At 44.5% G+C, this 19,275-nt stretch overlaps 1 protein-coding gene across 2 annotated transcripts in view; it reads left to right on the top strand.

The window, feature by feature from the left end:
* The first annotated feature begins 2,315 nt into the window (after positions 1–2,315).
* Positions 2,316–19,275, top strand: part of Crtam (cytotoxic and regulatory T cell molecule) — a 31,950-nt gene continuing 14,990 nt past the window's right edge. For both annotated transcript variants that reach the window (XM_021207646.1, XM_021207645.1), the window contains exons 1-5: positions 2,316–2,397; positions 11,812–11,952; positions 13,694–13,846; positions 16,101–16,244; positions 18,428–18,589. In XM_021207646.1, coding sequence (XP_021063305.1) covers positions 2,352–2,397; positions 11,812–11,952; positions 13,694–13,846; positions 16,101–16,244; positions 18,428–18,589 — 646 coding nt within the window. In that variant the 5' untranslated portion in view covers positions 2,316–2,351. The remainder of the gene's footprint in view (positions 2,398–11,811; positions 11,953–13,693; positions 13,847–16,100; positions 16,245–18,427; positions 18,590–19,275) is intronic.

Below are 19,275 nucleotides of genomic sequence, written 5' to 3'. Positions count from 1 at the left end.
ACCGGCCCACTTTGCAGTATTTCCTTCAGGGACAGTACACTTTTTTCCATTAATACATTCATGTATTCACTTTACAACCCTATCCCAGAACCCCCTCCTCCCAGTCACCCCTCGCACAGCCCCTCTCCCCATTGCCCCCTTTCCCTCTCCTCTGAGAAGAGGGAGACACCCCCTGGGTACCAACCCACCCTGGCACATCAAGTCAATGCAGGACTGAGCACATCCTCTCCACTGAGGACAGACAAAGTGGGCCAGCTAGGGAAACAGGATCCACAGACAAACAACAGAGCCAGAGACAGTTCCCCCGGCCCCCGCTGTAGTTGTTGAGGGACCCTCAAGAAGACCAAGCTGCACATCTGCTACATGTGATGGGGGGGGGGGAGGGTAGGTCCAGCCCATGTATGCTCTTTGGTTGGTAGTTCACTCTCTGGGAGCCCTCAAGGGCCTAAGTTAGTTGACTCTATTGGTCTTCCTGTGGAGTTCCTAACCCCTCGTGTCCCTCAGACCTTCCCCCAACTCTTCCACAAGACTCCCCATGTTCCATCTAATGTTTGGCTGTGGGTCTCTGAATCTGTTTTGTCAGCTGCTGGGTGGAGCCTCTCAGTGGACAGTTATGCTAAGCCCCTGTCTGTAAGCATAACAGAGAGAGTCGCATTAATAGTGTCAGGGATTAGTTCTTGCCCATGGGATGGGTCTCAAGTTGGACTGGCCCTCAGTCTCCGCTCTGTCTTTCAGGGACAATTCTTAATCTCTGAGATCAATGGACTCGTGCAACATTAAACAAAGTTTTATTGTTGTTTAAAGATTCTTTTCATTTTAAATTATCTGTATACATGTGCTCTCTCTCTCTCTCTCTCTCTCTCTCTCTCTCTCTCTCTCGTGTGTGTGTGTATGTGTGTGTGTGTGTGTGTGTGTGTGTGTGTGTGTGTGTGTACATATAAGTGAATGTGTCTGTGGGCTCCAGAAGAGGACATCAGATCTCCCTACAGCTAGAATAACATGCTCATGGCTTCAGACACACAGCCGATCAAAGCTAGACTAGCGTGGTGTGGTAACTAGAGTGCTGTCCATTTAAATCTTGGAGACCAGGGAAACAGCTAGAGCAGAACTGGAGATGGCCGTGACCTCCATGTCCCATTCCCAATAGCCTGTGTAGAGCAGCTAAGCACCATGACCCAAAGGCTCCCCAACCGACACAAATCGGCTGCAGACTGAGTTTAAAATGCAACAGCCAGCCAGGGACATTCCATATTTAAAATAGAACAGTAAGATCTTCTTTAATGCTCTAGAAGAATTATGTCAAGCATCATGTTAGACTTTAGAATGGAAAGAGTAGTAGTGTCGGGGCTGGAGAGATGGCTCAGACACTAGGAGGACTGACTGCTCTTCCAGAGGACCTGGGTTCTATTCCCAGCATCTAATGATAGGCAACAACTCTCTGAAACTCCAGTTCGGGGGGTGGGGGTCTGACGCCTCCTTCTGGTCTCCATGGGCACCAAGAACACACAAAGCACACAGACATACATGCAGGCACAACACTCACGTATACGAAAACAAATTATTTCTTTTAAGAAAAATAGTGTTTCTCAAGCAGAGAGTCCCATTCAGCTGTCCAGTCACTCATGACAACCTAGTCCAAATGAAACAGTCTATCCCAGTGAATGAGGGAGGTGAACCAAAATTGTCCGTTTGTGTATTCTAAACTCTCATCGTAACACATTTTTCTTAAAAACAAACAGGCAGAGAAGGGACTTTCGTGTCATGTCTGATCATCTTAGCGAGGCATGTAGGAGATGTTGGATGCTTAGAGAGGATAGGGAGTGTGCACACATGGGGAGATTAGTAAGTAGACCGAAAGATAGATAAATAAATGGGAAGATTTCAAAGTGAGTGAATGAATCAATACATCTAATAACCACTAGATATTGTTGTCCAAGTCAGAAATACAAAATATTCAAGAAGGTTGGACAAAAAGAACCTACCTATTATTTGCTTGGTAAAGTAGAAAAACTAAAAACAGTGTCCAGACAGGGACGTTTAATCTTTCCTGCCCTTTCTCCTCCCCAGAGTCTCAATGTCATCACTTACCAGTGCTACCCACTTGTGGCTGAGCAGTGTTTGTCACCAACACCTCGTTCACACCTCTCCGCAATGGATAGGACACCTGTGGTCCCCAAGATGTTCCACCAGGAGGTGTTTTAGGGGCAGCTAACTAAGAGGGGGTTCAGAGAAGGTGGAGGAGGTGACACAGGCAAGGTCACAGAGCTACAGCCTCCCCCCTTCAAAAGCCGGTGTCTTCTTTAGAACCTACAGGAAGCTGTCAGAGACTCCCTCCGTTCAGCACCGCCAGCATGTGGTGGGGAGTCCTCAGTTTGCTGTTCTGGGTGCCGGTGCAAGGTAAGGACTTAGAGTAAATGGGTATCTTTGCTCCGCTGACTTTATGGGGTTTTTTGGTAAACCTATCTGTCAGCCAACTGTGTTCTTGGAGGCCCTACCCTGGGAGATAACTCAGGTAACTTTGCTAATGCTGCTCTGGCTGTACTCAACACACACGTCCAAGGGCAGTTACGCTGTCTCTTCCGTCTCTTATTGAACCTCTCTTCGGGGTGTAGGGACAGCCTGGCATGCATCTGTGGAATCTGTTGTGATAAAATGTAACCAGCGTCCTAAGTCTATCTTTTGAAGGTTTATCAGTTGAAGGACATTCATTTCAGATTCCAAAATGTCCTCGACATAGAAGTCTTTGTCAAATATCCTAATTTCTCTAAAATTCAACTTTTGCATTTTTAGCCCTGGCCATCCTGGAACTTATTCTATAGATCAGGCTGGCCTCAAACTCACAGAGCTACACACCTACCTCTGCCTCCCAAGTACTGGGATCAAAGGCGTGCGTCAACTCAGGTTTTTTTTTTTTTTTTTTTCATCTTTAGATGAGGATGTTATTAAATGTTTGACCTGTCAAACTCCTCACTATAAGAGTATCTCAAACGTACAAACTCTTTGGAAGTAATCAGGTATTAATCAATTCTAATTTCATTCAGAGGAATAAGAACCTAGTTAAAAAAAAAAAAAAAAACTCTTTACTTTTAAACATTTGTTTATTATTCTATGTATGAGTGTTGTACCTGCCCAGGTGTGTGTGCCATGTGTATGCACTGTCCTAGGGGAGCAGAGGAGAGAGTTGGATCTTTTGGAGCTGGAGTTATCCAGATGGCCATGAGCTGCCATGTGGGTGCTGGGAATGAGCTGGTGTCCTCTGCCAGAGCAGCAAGTGCCCTTAACCATTGAGCCATCTCTCAGGCCCCAAAAGCTACTTGTTTTGTAGAAATCAGTTACATTTCACATTTTGCTATAATTTGGTTTTTGGAGCTTAATTCTACTGTCATATTACGAAAATTAGAGAAAGATACAGTGACCTTTTAAGCTTGGGTAAAATTATTCCTACCTGAGTGTGGGGTAAGAGTGAGGGGTCCTTTCCTGGTGTCTCTGATGGTCCTTGTGTCCGATGTATAGGAAGGGACCATGTACAGAGCCACCGCTCAGCTTCAAATGCTTGTTTGTTTCCAAATAGTGACTCTCCTGCTCTATGTCAGGGAACACACCTGCCCCTCTCATCTGTGTTCATTTCAGAATAGCAGCTGAGGGATGTGATTTGAGGTGGGGGGGGGGGGTGACAAGATTTTTTATTTTACAAGGTTTTTCAATTCCCTGAGCTCTGTACGTCAATTAGTGCCTTCCTTTCTGTTCCCTGTACCCTAAGGCACTTAACAAGGATTCTGTTTTGGTAATGAGTGACATTAGTTTCTTCAGTAAGTGGCTTAAAGAGCAGCTAATGCATTCTGACAGGGTGCCTTTAGACAGCCAAAATTAGTGTGATTTCAATTACTCCAAGACTTAAAGCTTTCAACTGACCTGAATTTTTTTGTCCTTCAAACTTCTCCCATATTAAAAAAAAAAAAAAAAAAAAAAAAAAAAAACAATGCCCCATGAGATTTTTAAATAAACAGCAAAATAACCCTATCTTAAGATAAATCAAATAGGAGCAACTGATGGCGCACATCTGGAACATCAGAATTTAGAACAGGAGGCTCACCTTGAGTTCAAGACCAGTCTAGGCTACAGAGTGGATTTAAGTAAACGCGATGCAGCATAGCAAGACCCTGCCTCCAAAAAATAAGAAAACAAAAAGACAAACTTAAACAAGTCTACTAGAATATGCAACTCGCTTGTGATTATATGGAGAGAAAAAATATTTATCAAGTCATGCACAGTGCAGGACAAATTGTTAAGTACACTTATTCCTAGAGAAAATGCCAAGGTAGATATTGGTATCTTCAGTCTGTACAGTAGAAACACTGAGGTTAGAGGAAGTTGAATAACCTGACGGGTTTTCACACCAGGTAAAGAGGAAGTAAATATCAGCCTATGAAGAACCCAGTACATATTAGATCTCATGGAACCTTCACTTTGTGTGTATGTGTGTTTGTGTGTGTGTGTGTGTGTACACACATGCACCATTGGGATGTCATAGAAAGTACATTCTGTTTTTAAGTATTTTTTTTGTCCTTTTTAATTATGTGTATATACACACAGGTCTGTGTGGGAGTGTGTGTGCGTGTGTATGTTGGTCCCTGCTGAGGCCAGAGCCATCAGATCCCCTCGGAGCTGGAGTCACAGGTGTTTACGAGCCACCTGATGCTGGGCTGAGAACTCAGGCTAGTGTCCTCTGCAAGAACAGTGTTCTCTTAACCGCTGAGCTATCTCGCCAGCCTGGAAACTTACCGTGGATGAAAACTCAAGAGAGTTGTAATGACTTAGACATTCTGAAAGATTCAATATTGAAAGAACCCAAACTGAAACTCCATCCATGCTGAGGAAGCAGGAGCTCAGTGGGGTTTGTACAGCTGCTGCTGACCCTGACCTACACCTGCTCTGGCCCCTCCTAGTCCTGTGTGCTTTCTTGCCAACGTGAAAGTAACAAAATATCTACTTTGACCCACCTGTTCATAGTTAACCGCCTTTAACAAATAAGGCAGTAGGAAAAATCACTGTGAGGGCTTCTAAGGCTGCCAGAGATTTGCAGAAAGAGGAATTCCTCGATCGTGGGCCATGCCCCTTTTTCAAGTCTCCTGGAATGAAAAATCTCTAGGGTGGATAAAATATAACACAAATGAGTCTGGTTTTTTGTTTTGTTTTGTTTTGTTTTGTTTTGTTTTTTTCCTTTCCAAAAGTCATTCTCCTCTCATTTATACTGTAGACAATGAAAAGGCTGACCTGGACAGAATTCCAACCCTCTTTTGTAGCTGCAGGAAGGGCCTCTGCAAACCAGAGAATTCCTTCCTTCTCTTGCATCAAGTCAACCTCTTTGTAACAATCTGGAAAATGATTTGATTTTGACAAGCATAATTTATTTTCACATCTGTAGTTTTCTCTGTCTATTCTAAAAATAACACAAAGTCTCTTTTTGTAATGTTCTTCACTGAACTGCATTTCTGCCTAAGTCTGCACAAGAGCCATGGAAACAGGGCTCCAGTCTGAGAATTCGCTATGTATTTAGCCTTACTTCAGCTCCAGTTCCAGCCTCTATTGTTCGATGTCACAATTACAGAGGAAAATTAGAGTTCCATTAAAGTATTTATCTCTGACGATTTACATTTGTCTCTTTTGCCCATTAATTCAACTAATATCTTAAAAACTTAACTTTGTTCTAGTCCCTGAGAATGTATAGTGAATGGATGCCACGGTCACTCCAGTCACCCTGCTCCCAGCCACTTGTAGCCAACCCATCAATGAGAAGCACCTGTAACCACACACGTGCAAAGGAACTCACTAAGGGCTGTAGTCAAAAACCATTCAAAGCCTTTGGGTGTCTAAAAAAGAGAGCAGGTCAGTTGGAAGGGAAGGAGGTCAAGGCCTGTTTTTAAGTTTGTTTTTCGTGTGTGTGTGTGTGTGTGTGTGTGTGTGTGTGTGTGNGTGTGTGTGTGTGTGTGTGAGAGAGAGAGAGAGAGAGAGAGAGAGAGAGAGAGAGAGAGAGAGAGAGAGAGAGAGATGCATGCCCATGTTTATTGGTGTGCACATGTGTGTGCATGTATATGGAAGTCCACATTTGATACTGAGAATTTTCCTTGATCATTCTCCAGTTACTCATTTTGAGGCAGGGTCTCTCTCCGTCAAACCTAGAGCTTGCCAAGTTGGCTTGCCTCACTAGCCAGCTTGCTGCAGGATCCTCTGTCTCTGCCTCCTGAGTGAGGGAACTGCAAATGAGCCACCCCCCCAAGCCCACCAAACATACATGTGGGCTCTAGGGATCCAAACATCCATCCTCTGGCTTGCTCAGCACACGCTCTCACCACCGAGCAGGGCTCCCAGCCTTCTACTTGGAAGTTTGGGCAAAAGTTGCAACCCATGGGGTTAAGTTTCCTTGAGGAGAGTCTTAGGGGAGAAAAGAACAGCTTGGCAACAGTGGCTTTGCAGCCAGAATCTTTCAAGATCCAACAAGTGTCTCTTCACTTGGAATATCTGGGATGTGCATCATCCTGTGAGACGGGTGTGAGAAAAATCATCAGAAATTTTAGCCTGATGCCTACATACAATAGGAGCCATAAGAGATACTTTTAAATATTCCTCATTTGTCATTAAAATTCATATGTATGTGGGGTGTGGGCATTGGGTGCAGGTGGCAGTGAAGGCCAGACGTGTCAGGTTCCCCTGGAGCTGCTAACTGCTGGATGTGGGTACTGGGAACTGAACTCGGGCTCTCTACAAGAACAATACTGCTCTTCTCTAATTATTATTTTTATTTTATTTTAAGAGTGTGGGTGTTTTGTCTGCAGTTATGCCTGTACACCCTTATGTATTCCTGGTGTCCTCAGAAGCCAAAGAGGACATTGGCTTCCTTGGAACTGGAGTTACAGGCCACTGTGAGCCACCTGTAGGTGATGTGAATCAAACTGTCCTCTAGAAGAGCAGCAAACGTTCCTATCTGCTGAGCCAGCTCTCCAGCACTAGGAAATATTTTAAATGAAGGCAGAAGCATACTGTCTTTAAAAATTTGTCATTCTAAACGAATGTTGTGGAATGGTCCAGCAAGAAGCAATGGGGGCCTGAACCAAGACCACACCAGTGGTGGGAAAAAGAGGAGTAGGTTGATTAAATCAGAGCTTGGAAGAGAGGAAAGGCTAGTGTACAGTTGGTCAAATGTCTGGGATGCCATGGCTGGTGACCACATTAACTAATGTAAGAAAACAGTGGAGTTGAGCCTGTGGCGTATCTGTGCTAGTTATGAGAGCAGGAGAGACACAGGGGACAGAGCAGACCCTGATTCCAACTGGACATGGAGAGACAGGTCAGATCCAGATTATTACCAGACGTGGAGAGATATGGGGATAGGACATATCCAGATTGCCACTGGACATAGAGAGACACAGGTAACCGACAGATCCAAATTCCAACTGGACACGCTGAGTTTGGAGCCCTGCAGCACACAGCTGTGCTTGGTTTTAATTTATTACATGCAACAATTTGGCATTAAGTCAACTTTTAAAAAAAAAAAAAAAAGAGTATTTTCATTATTTTTTCACTCTCTCTAATATATAATGATACATAAACTCTTTCTGATACCTTTACTTATATAAAGGTAAAGAACCCACATACACACAGCAACCCATTAACCTTGGGAAAGACTGAGGATTCTTAAGAAGGCATTGGCTTAACCTGTGTGTGCTGCTTAGCTTGTGTGTGCTTCAGGAGCTGAGTGTGACTGCCACCCACCCTTTGCTTGAAAGTTGGTCATGAATGTTTTGGTGAGAAGCAATCCTCGGAAAGGAACACAGGTTATTTATTTGGTTTTGTGCATGGTGTGTGTGTGTGTGTGTGTGTGTGTGTGTGTGTGTGTGTAAGCATGTGCCCTTGTGTGTGTGTGTGCATGTGTATGCTAGTACATACAATACAGAGGTGCGCAGAGAACCCTGGTTGCCCTCCTCTATTGCTTTTTTCTCCTTCAGTCTCTTGAGATGGGGGCCTCCACTGAAACTGAAGCCCACTCCTTTAGACTGGCTACCTCCAGGGATCTGCCTGTCTCTGGCCCCTACAACACTCATGTTACAAGCACACACAGACCACACAGAGACATGCCTGGCTTTTCTTTCTATGTGTGTGCTGGGGATTTGAACTCAGGTCCTCATGCTTGCAGAGCATGTTCTTACCCACTGAGCCATCTTCCAAGTCCAGGACCGTTATATTAACTCTGTGAAGAAAGAGATGAGGAAGAGCCCAGGTTCCATTCCTGTACAGTCCTGCATGATATAGTGCTGGCCTGGTCTATATTATACATCACACACTACGGCCCCACGAGATTACCATACAGTCTGAGTATGTAGCCAGCCTCACTCTCCAAGTTTGTGTAAATACAAAGTACAGTGAATAAAAGGGGGAAGGGGGGCCTGTGAGAGGGCTCAGTGGGTTTAAGGCACTTGCCGCCAAGACTTCTGATGTGATGTAGATCCCAATGATCCACATGGTGAAAGGAGAAAACCAACTCCTGTAAGCTGTTCTCTGATCTCCACATGTACACTGTGGTGCACTCACTGAAATCCATACAGAAACACACACACATAGATAGATACATAGATACATAGATAGATAGATAGATAGATATATACATACATACATACATAGAAAGATAAATACATAGATAGATACATACATACATACATAGAAAGATAAATACATAGATAGATAGATACATACATACATACATAGATCATAGGTAGATACATACATAGATAGATGCATAGATAGATAATACATACATAGATCATAGGTAGATACATAGATACATAGATGTATTTTTTTTAAAGAAAAAAGTCAGCACCACAAGCTCACCTTCAACACTGTAAAAATAAGTGTACTTTGTGGCATTTGCATAGTGATGAAATCTAATCCCACAGACCTTAAGAAATGGGCTCAAATAGAGGCCTGATAACACATGGCCATTAGTGACTGCATGCATCCAGTTACTGAGATAACAGAAGTGCAGAAATCAGTAACCCACACAGTCAACATGACCTAAGTAGATGGTGAGACCTTACAGCCATTCAATGCCAAACTCCATGTAGGACTGAACCTTTCACTTTCCTGTCTAAACACCTGGACCCAACAGCCCCCCATCCTGACCCCCCCCCAAAGAGCATAAACAGAGAGAAGTGGGAAGTTGGCGCATGGCATGTGGAGCTTGAGAAAACTTAAGGGTGAAAGAGAATATTGCCAGTATAGCTTCAGCATCTATGGAGAGGAAGTGGTAAGAAAAAAAAAAAAAAAACAAAACCCGCACCCTGTTGCTCTGACAACAGGTGAAAGTTTGACTCCAAAGTTAGGTGAAAGAAAAGTGAGAGGACAGGAAGACAGATAAACTTCCCGCTGAGCTTCCCCCAGTGCTCAGAGGACTGCACATGTCTTTTCCTTGGAGGGCTTCTCCCTCCAGACTCCACACAGCGTCCTCCTCTTGCATCCTTCGACAGACCGAGGCGTCCCGAGTAATATTTTAAATGTGACAGTTAAGAGCAAAGCTGGGTGGGCCTGTGACTTTACGGTGGACTAGTCTTCCTTTACTACACCAGTTTCCTGCTGCAGGATCAAACGTGGGACGGGTAAAGCCCAGAGAAAGAGTGGTGGGACAGCTCAAGCCCAGCACCTCGATCACCGTGTGCATCTGTGGCACCAACAGATGTGGTGAGTCTGACCAACAGCCACATACTAAATTCTCAGCAGCGAGAACAACTACTACTAACTTTAGGGTGAAAAAATGCTTTCGCCTGTGCTAAAAGTCACACAGTACAGTTTGTCACAATCTAAAGACATTGTAAGAGTCTCCTGACTCTATTTAATTCATGAGCAGGAGATTATTTCCCAGGAGGAAATCCAAGCAGAATTCTGGCAAGAGACCTCATTGCCTGTTTTTGAAAACACAGATGTTTTGATTACTCAGTTTCTTAGTAATTGAAGCCAAGGTCGGTAGCATCCTAGACCTGTATTCAACCTCTGGAACTGTGGTTCAGCTCTACTCATCAATCAATCAATCAGTCTCTCTCAGTCTATCTCTGTCTGTCTGTCTGTCTCTGTCTCTGTCTGTCTGTCTCTGTCTCTCTCTCTGTGTATGTGTATATACATATTTAAGTATGCCTGTACACATATGTGTATGGGGGTGTGTACATGTGTGTGTAAGCCAGAGGTGAACATTGTGTGTATTTGACATTGGTTTCTACAAATGTTTTGTTTTGTTTTGTTTTGTTTTGTTTTGTTTTGTTTTGTTTTGTTTTGTTTGAGACAGGATCTTTCTTTGAACCCGGAGCTCATCTATTCTGCTAGACTGGCTGGCCAGAGAGCCTCAGGGTCCTCCTGTCTCCACCTCCACAGCACCACGGTTGGAGATGAGTACTCTGCACTTGTATATTTTCCGTGGGTGCTGGGGTCCAAGCTCAGATGTCCATGATTACATGGCAAGCCATCTCTCCAGCCTCACCAGTGACTCATGGTTATTTGTCCACATTGGCTGATGGTACAGATGTTTGTCGATTAGAACTAAGATAAACTGTTTTCTCATGAAAGTCAGTGTGAATGCATAAATATTTTTGGGCTGTTATTGCTACAGCCTACATGGAAATTAAAGGCTAGGGCTGGATGCAAAAACATAGGCTCTACTAAGTGACTCTTCAGCATTTGGGAATCCTCCCAGAGCATTTTTCCTGGTGCTTAACATTGATCTCAAGGACGCTGCGTATGGTGCTCATGTCTATGATCCCAACACTTGGGAGGCTGAGGCAAAAGGATCAGGAGCTCAGAGCCAGCATGGGTGTACAGTGAGTTCAAGGCCAGTCTGGGTGACATGAGACATTGGGAGAAAAAAGATGACAACACTTTTCACAGCGTGTATATCAAAAGGAAATAAACTTCCTTCCTTTTTTCATTTTTAGGTTGAAGATAGGGCTGTAAACCATTTGCTGTTTATAATTTATAAGTATAGTGTTCTTCTGTTTGATAGTTTTTACACCACCCTGGGTAAGAATTGTATTATGCCAAAGAAAAACAATTTTGTTTAAAATGTGATCAGTGTGCCAATTCAGTTAAAAAAAAAAAAAAACAAGCAAGTTTGCTCCTCCTTTACTTTCTTTCTGGGACAATAAATCTGTCACTGCTCAGAATCAATTCATCATTCTCTGGGGGCAGGATGTGATTCTGAGAAATTGGACTCATATATTTGCTAGAGGAACCACTTTGTGGTAGAAACTATGTGGGGTAGATTTATCTACTCCAGTGGCCAACAGGCCCAAAAAGTCACCAAAGCACCATGGATTACCGGGGTGTATATGTGTGTGTGTGTGTGTGTGTGTGTGTGTGTGTGAGAGAGAGAGAGAGAGAGAGAGAGAGAGAGAGAGAGAGAGAGAGAAGTGGGGGGATTCAACCCAGGGCTAGAGAGCACTTTACCACTCAACAATAGCCCGGAACTACAATCCTCCACACCCTCAACACACACACACACACACACACACACACACACACACACACATACACACACACACACACAGAGCCCAGATGGGGGGGTCACTCATCTGTAAACTGTGCAACAGATCTCTTCTTTGGGGCCAGGTGATGGTTTTTGCTGCCAGGGCATTTGCTACCAGGTTTGACAGCCTGGGATCAATCAGGGGGCTCCCCTGACAGAAGGAGAGAACTGTGTCTGGGCTGGTCTTCTTCCCACCCTACCTCCCATGCATACGCGCTCTGCCTGATCATCCCCCATCTCTCCCTCCACAGCAGCCTTTCTGAACACGGAGACCATCACCGTAGAGGAAGGCCAGATGCTCACCCTGACTTGTGTTACTTCTCTGACAAAAAATGCCTCTCTCCAGTGGCTGGCTCCCTCAGGGTTCACCATTTTTTTAAATCGGCATCCTGGTAAGTGGGGCTGTGGGGAGGAAATGACAAACCTCAACCTAAGGGATTTCCAACTGGGGCAGGCTAGTGGGACGGAAGGCTCACATGAGTCACCCAAAGGGTGGGCACAGGCCACCCACCGTTACACGTGACTCGCACCTCAGAGGCCTGTTATGTGACACGGGGCTGCTTTGGGGGAGACAGGAAGTCTGAAATGGAAACCCCATGAGAAAGGTTGCTGAAGGGGGCTCACATTACAAAGCACATTTCCACGCCAACATCCCACCCCCACATCACTTTTTGACTCTCAGTGACCAGGAAACACCCACAGCAAAGCCATAGGCAGGCAGCGGGCTGCCTCGGCAGACCTTCCTGGTGGCGCTGACACATCCCCTCCTGCCCAGAACCAGCTGCAAAGTCACGTTACCGAGCTCCTCCTCTTCCCCCGTTGGACTTCAGACCAAGATTTCTGGGCAGTGGCCATTAACAGGATGTACAGAAGTCATGAGGACAACCAGGCCTTTCTCCGGGCCACATATAAAGTGTATGGTACATGCCTGAGCTAAAGAGAGAGGGACAAGCTTCACACACCACTTAGACCATGGACAGGAATTTGCCAAAGACTCTCTCATAATGAGGCCATTAGATATCTCCAATACCCCTAGATGCCAAGTACTTGAGAAAACCAGAACCATTAAAGCCTGTTTATGTTCACAGAGCCCCTCCCCTATAGATATGCTTTGTCAATACTGTTTAATTGATGCAGTAAATATAAAATGGTCAAATAGATTGCCACAAGCTTTACCAGCTGTTAATAGTACAGTCCAGCAGACTAAGTAGATACAAGCTGAGAAAAGTTGTAGAGAAATGAAGTTTGAGTAAGACTCGTTCTCTCAAAAACTTGTGTTCTGTTGTTTCTCTCTGGGAGAAGGAGAAGTTAGACATCCTGAGGTTTCTTCAGCAAAACCCCTTGATCCACACGGAAGACTCACCAAGTGGGGTCATCACACCCTCTGGCTGGCATTTGGTAGTCTCCGAGAATTGTTGGAGTTGTCACGAGTCGCGAGTGGGCTCTGGGATCTGGAAGGTAGCGACCAAGCATGGACTAAGCACCCGCCTCTTGCTGCAGCCCCACTACAAAGAACTCTTGGTTCCATTGTCAGCCAAGACAAGGCTGCAAACCCAGAGTGCTAGCTCAAGAGGCACCAGGTCCCTAGAGACACAGGCATCCTCAGGCTTTAACCCAGCTCAGGCTTAACTCTGTTTACGCTGTGCAAATTATGCACCTTTAACAGATGAAAAAGTAAATCCACAAACTCACTCTTCCCAGAGCCTCTGCTTTGCTCTGGAATCTTTTACTTCACGTGAAATTCCCAGGTCAGTTGGTAAAATAAAATGAAGAGGAACCCTCCATGCCCGGTTAGCGCTATCTGAGCTGGCTTTTTCGTACTACTGGCCAAATCCCTCGAAGGACTCTTGCCAAAATCCACGGGAATCTTCAAATAGTAACAAACATTTTTTTAAAATTAAAAATTGAAGGCACTCAGCAGGTGAGCTTCTCTTCTACTGCTGACATTTGTTGTGACAAGACAAACCACAGGTACGTCGGGTTTCAAAGAAGCGAATCACAGCAGGGCATTCAGTAAAGCAATGGCGCCCAGGCGTTGGGGCACATCCTTTTAATCCCGGCACTGGAAGGCAGAGGCAGGTTCTCCTGTGAGCGAGTTTTCCTCATAACAACTTCTTTTTGCCTCTTGTACAGCTTTAAAAAGCTCCAAATACCAGCTTCTTCACCATTCGGCTACACAACTCTCCATTAGTGTGTCCAACGTCACTCTACGAGAGGAAGGCGTGTATACATGCTTACACTACGGGAGTTCTGTGAAGACGAAGCAAGTGAGAGTGACTGTGTTAGGTATGTTCCCAGCAGGGCAACTCCCCCAGGGACATGGTATGGTGATGGACAAGATGCACCATTTATTTATTTATTTATTTATTTATTCATTTATTTATTTATTCGAGGATTAGCGTTGCCACGGGGCTCACTCCCAAGTCAGAGGACAACTTGCAGGAATCCCGTCCTCCCTCCCGCCATCTATATCTTGGGGATTGAACTTAGACTTGGTAGCACGAACTTCACTCTGTTGAGACACTTCCTCCCAGCCCACTTTGAAGTTACAATGAATTGTTAATAAGATTTATTCTATTTTTAAGTATGTGTCTGCATCTATGTGAAGATAAAGGGTAGGTGCCCAGACAAGCCAGAAGAAGCCCAAATGACCAAACAGCCCAGGGGCGCTGAGGGGTGATTGTGAGCCTCCCAACATGGGTGCTACAAACCAAACATAGGTCCCAAACTCTCTCTTATCCACTGAGCCACCCCTCCGACTCCACGAAGTACCATTTTTACACTTAGTTTTTAATTTCAACTGTTTTACCTATAACAGGAGCTTCTGAGAACATGCCTGCCATCTTTTATTGAAAGAAAACTAAAGAGACTGTGTGAGACCTGAGTGTGTGTGTGTGTGTGTGTGTGTGTGTGTGTGTGTGTGTGTGTGAAGCTCTAGATTCAAAAGTAAATGAATACATTTGCCTGGGGGCATCAACTAGGTTTTGTTTTCAGGAAACTAAACAGAAGTAATATTCATGCTTTATAGGTTGTGATTATGTGCCAGTCACCATATGAGACGCTAGAGAATCAAAGACACGGGCATGAGTGAGCTCTGCCCTTAAGGAGTTTGCCAGCTGTTTATTCCTTCCACTGGGCAACATGCCCAGCCATCCTGGTTAAGACAGCTTCTGGGCTGCTGTATCACCATATACACTCCCCTATCACAACGCTAGGCATGGGATCATTTCTGCTTTTCTTGTGATGTTACTAAGGATTGAGCCCAGAACTCTGAGCATGGTGAACACATGTTCTACCCTGTGCCATTGTTCCGGGTCCCACTGCAGGCTCCTCTAACTCAGCAGTGCTCAACATCCCTAAGGCTGTGACTCTTTAATACAGTTCCTTATATTGTGATGACCCCCAAGCACTAAATTATTTTCGTTGCTACTTCATAACTGTAACTTTGCTGTTGTGGAACGAAGTGTATATTGTATCTGTGTTTTCTGTCAACCCCTAAAGGGGTCGTGACCCACAGGTTGAGAACTGCTATTCTAACTAAAAGCATAGGAACTAAATCCACAGCCAGACTATTCGCTCCTTGAAAGGTCTCTCTTTCTCATCTCTGTGGTGTCAGCAAGTAATACTGAGCCTGCCCAGACTCAGTTCTTCTTCTGTGTCTGTGTGGATTCAGTAAATGCTCACAAGTGCGGTTCTCCATGAAAACAAAAGTCGAATTGGAAAAAGGAAGTATGCCCGGCTGAAAATGATTTCTGGGGAGGAAGTACAAAGAGAAAAGACCAGAGGGATCTTGAGAACAGAAATGTTCTTTTGGTGTAAGGAAGGGCCTAAGAAATGCACTTTGCCCTTATTTGCATACACTTACAAAAGTTTAGATCTAAAGAGCCAGCTCCTTCGTGTTACAGCTGAAGTCGGAGGATTTGTCTAAGTTTCTCCAGCTAGCTGGTGACAGAGACGGGACTAAAAGTCAGGTCTCTCCCTAGTGTGCTAGCAAGCAGACACAATGCTACATCCCATCCAGACTGCTGTTCTAACAAAGTCTCTTTGGGAATTCTAAGGAACTCATCACATACTCAGTAACACACATCCTGAATTCAACCAACTTGGTTCTTTGAAAGAACGACACAAATGAATGCTGGGAAATTAAGCAAGAAATGCGACCTGTAATTAAATAATTATCCTATAGCAATTCCTAAGATTTATAGGTGATGTTCTTTCCTCAACATACACAGGCCAGGTGGATGGGAAGCTGCCTCATTCAGGAAAGTGACCCTCGTGCAAGCCTGACAAACTGAGTTAGGATGCCCACATTAAGGCTGGGCACAGGCATCTTTAGCTCCATCACTGATACAGGGACATGTATGTCCCTACAGCTCATTAGCCAGCCAGCCTAGCTGGATCCAGGAACTCCAGATCCAGTGAAAGATAGCAATTAAAGAGTATGCCTGAAATCTATATCTGGTATCAACATGTCTGTGCACACATGCACACCTACAACTAGTTTAGCACAGAAAAAATAATAATAATAATTTTCTTCTAGTGACTCCTTCCCAGCCAACCGTGGAAGCTTTGGTTCTCAGAAGGCAGAGTGGAGAGAAATCTGTTGTGCTGAAATGTTCCACAGGGAGAAGCAAGCCCCCGCCACAAATCACCTGGCTGCTGGGGGAAGGTCTGGAGCTCTATGGTAAGTGCAGAGAAAGAGCGTTCTTTGTTTTCTTTCCTAAATCTCCAAGAGCTTTTTAAAGTACTATGGCGCCCTCTGGTGGCACATGGTGTCCAAAGACCCCCATTCTATCGGTTCTGCTCCAGAGAAATTAGCATTATAATAACTAATATTTCATCTACTGTTAAAAGGCTATCTCTCAAGACATAGCTATATCAGGGTCCTGTCAGCTAAATCTTGCTGGCATATGCAATAGTGTCTTGGTTTGGTGGTTGTATATGGGATGGATCCCCAGGTGGGGCAGTCTCTGGATGGTCCTTTCTTCTGTCTCAGCTCCGAACTTTGTCTAACTCCCTCCATGAGTATTTTGTTCCCCATTCTAAGAAGGAATGAAGTATCCACACTTTGGTCTTTTTTCTTCTTGACTTTCATGTGTTTTGCAAATCTTGGGTAATCTAGTTTCTGGGTTAATATCCGTTTATCAGTGGGTGCATATCATGTGTGTTCTTTTGTGATTGGGTTACCTCACCGATATAGCTATCTCTTGAGAGGCTATATCAGTGCCTGGCAAAATACAGAAGTGGATGCTAACAGTCATCTATTGGATGGAACACAGGGCCCCCAATGGAGGAACTAGAGAAAGTACCCAAGGAGCTAAAGGGGTCTGCAACCCTATAGGATGATCAACAATATGAACTAACCAGTTCACCCCACCCAGAACTGTGTCTCTAGTTGCATATGTAGCAGAGGATGGCCTAGTCGGCCATCAATGGGAGGAGAGGCCCTTGGTCTTGCGAAGATCATATGCCCCAGTACAGGGGAATGCCAGGGTCAGGAAGCAGGAGTGAGTGGGTTGTGGAGCAGGGCAGGTGGGGAAGGTATAGGGGACTTTCGGGCTAGCATTTGAAATGTAAATGAAGAAAGTATCTAATAAAAATGTTAAAAAAGGCTATCTCAAATCATATTTTTAAAAATTAAGGTAGAAATATAAAATGAGTTATTTATAATACTTTTAAAAAAAAACTGACAAAGTTCCCTGAAGTAAGTGTAACGCTGAGCATAAGCTTGGAAACAAAGTTGTAAAATTAGAAACATGTTTAGCATTAAATGTGTGCATGAGATAGTCAACTTACCAGGTGACTGTATGCCAAGAAACCCCACAATAAACTGAAATATTTTTCATGAAAATTTTCTTAATGCTCCAATTCACCAAACAACTTCAACTCAGACGCACTTTGAACCCTCACATTACCCTTCCATGAAGCAACATCTTCTGTTACACAGCATATCTCACAACACATTTTCAAGCAATGCATGTATTGTATCCAATTCTGTGCTGAAGGCAGTTAGAACGAAGGACCATTGTCCGTACCTATGAGTGGGCACGTGTGTGCTTTTATACATTTTAAGGGTAAGAAGTCCTAGTTGAGGCATAAGTCAGGAAAGTGTCCATAATTAAACATACAAAGCCTTACTTATATGTGTGACACAGTGTTGCACACAGAGAGACAAATAAAGACTATCTGAGACGAATGAGTGGTGGGTTATACATGCAATCCCAATGTCTGGAAGGTTGGGGCAAGAGGGTCGTGTGTTTGAGGCCAGGCTGAGCTACCTCATGAGTCCCAAGCCAGTTTGAACTACTTCCTGAACCCCACATTAAAAATGTTTTTCATACTATAAAAAAAAAAAAGGAACCTATCTTTTCTGGAAACAGAAAACTAATTGTGATTTGGAGGGAAGCATTTCCATATTGTTTGCTGACGTTTCAGTACATGTTGCCCTTGCTAACTGTACAAATTGTCTCTGCCCTTTAATGCTGTGAAGAACTGTGCATTGTCAAGAAGTCTGAGCATTAAACGGAGTTCTAAACAGAAAAGCCTTAAGACTTAGATCTGCCTTCCAGTCCGGCAGGAACTCCATCATTAATGTAACCTTCATACACTCTTGGAGCTTTGTATTTTGTGGCATTAAGTTACCCTTCTCGTACAACCATTGTAAGCTTCGATCATTTCCCCACGGTAGTAAAGTGTTTGTAGAAATTTGCCCAGGCTCCTTGATCCACTGCATGCTGCTTGTCCTTGTGACCACGCCCAACCCACCCAAGGCAGCTGACTGAGCGTGAGACTGCGGTTCTGCTTACAGAACCATCCAACCGAGTTCCATAGCCATAACCTTTCCTGTCTCTTGAAATTGCTGTGTAGGTGAACTCCACCATGAATTTGAAGCTGACGGGAAAATATGTAACACCACCAGCACGCTCGTAGCCCGTGCATACGGCAAAAACTCAACTGTGCACTGCATTATCCAACACAGGGGCTTGCAAGGGAGGAAGCTGGTTGCCCCCTTCCAGTTTGAAGACTTGGGTAAGAAGAACAGTTACGTTTAGCTGTCTTTAGTGTAGAGTAATATCGCAATATCATCCTAGTCTGCTTCCATGTTGCTGTGATAAAATGCTGACGGAAAGCAACTTAAGGGAGGCAAGGGTTAATTTAATCATACCGCTCTCGCTCTCAGGTCACAGGCCATCGCTGAGGGAACTCAGGGCAGGACCATGAAGGCAGGGACTGAAGAGAAGCCATGGAGGAGTGCTTCTCTCTGACTTGTTCCTCATGGCTTGTACAGCCTGCTTTCTGACAGAACCCAGAACCATCTGCCAAGGGGCAGCACAGCTCAACCCTTAGTTAAGCCTTCCCGTGTCAATCATCAATCAAGACAGTGCCCCACAGACGCCACCGAAGGCCAATCTGAATGGAGGGATTCTCCACTTGACACTCCCTCTTCCCAAGTGTGTCGAACTGACAACAGATATTAGCCATTACAGCTACCTATGAATTCTCTAGCCATGCCAGATCTCCAGGAAATATCCAAAGTGGCCCATTAGTGTCAGCCCTTATTGGCTCCTACCTATTTGTCTGTTGTCTTTTTCCTTTGCTGAGTCACACAGACAGTGTTGCATGTAGCTTTGGGTTTTTTTTCCTCTCATAAGCATGACGAACTCCTCCTCTTCTCTCTCCTGCATCTGCCCCTTGCCTGTGGGGACCCAGAAGTC

This window comes from Mus pahari, chromosome 10 (assembly GCF_900095145.1).
Source record: "Mus pahari chromosome 10, PAHARI_EIJ_v1.1, whole genome shotgun sequence".
Classification (NCBI taxonomy): domain Eukaryota; kingdom Metazoa; phylum Chordata; class Mammalia; order Rodentia; family Muridae; genus Mus; species Mus pahari.
This window is presented reverse-complemented; position numbering and strand designations above follow the sequence as displayed.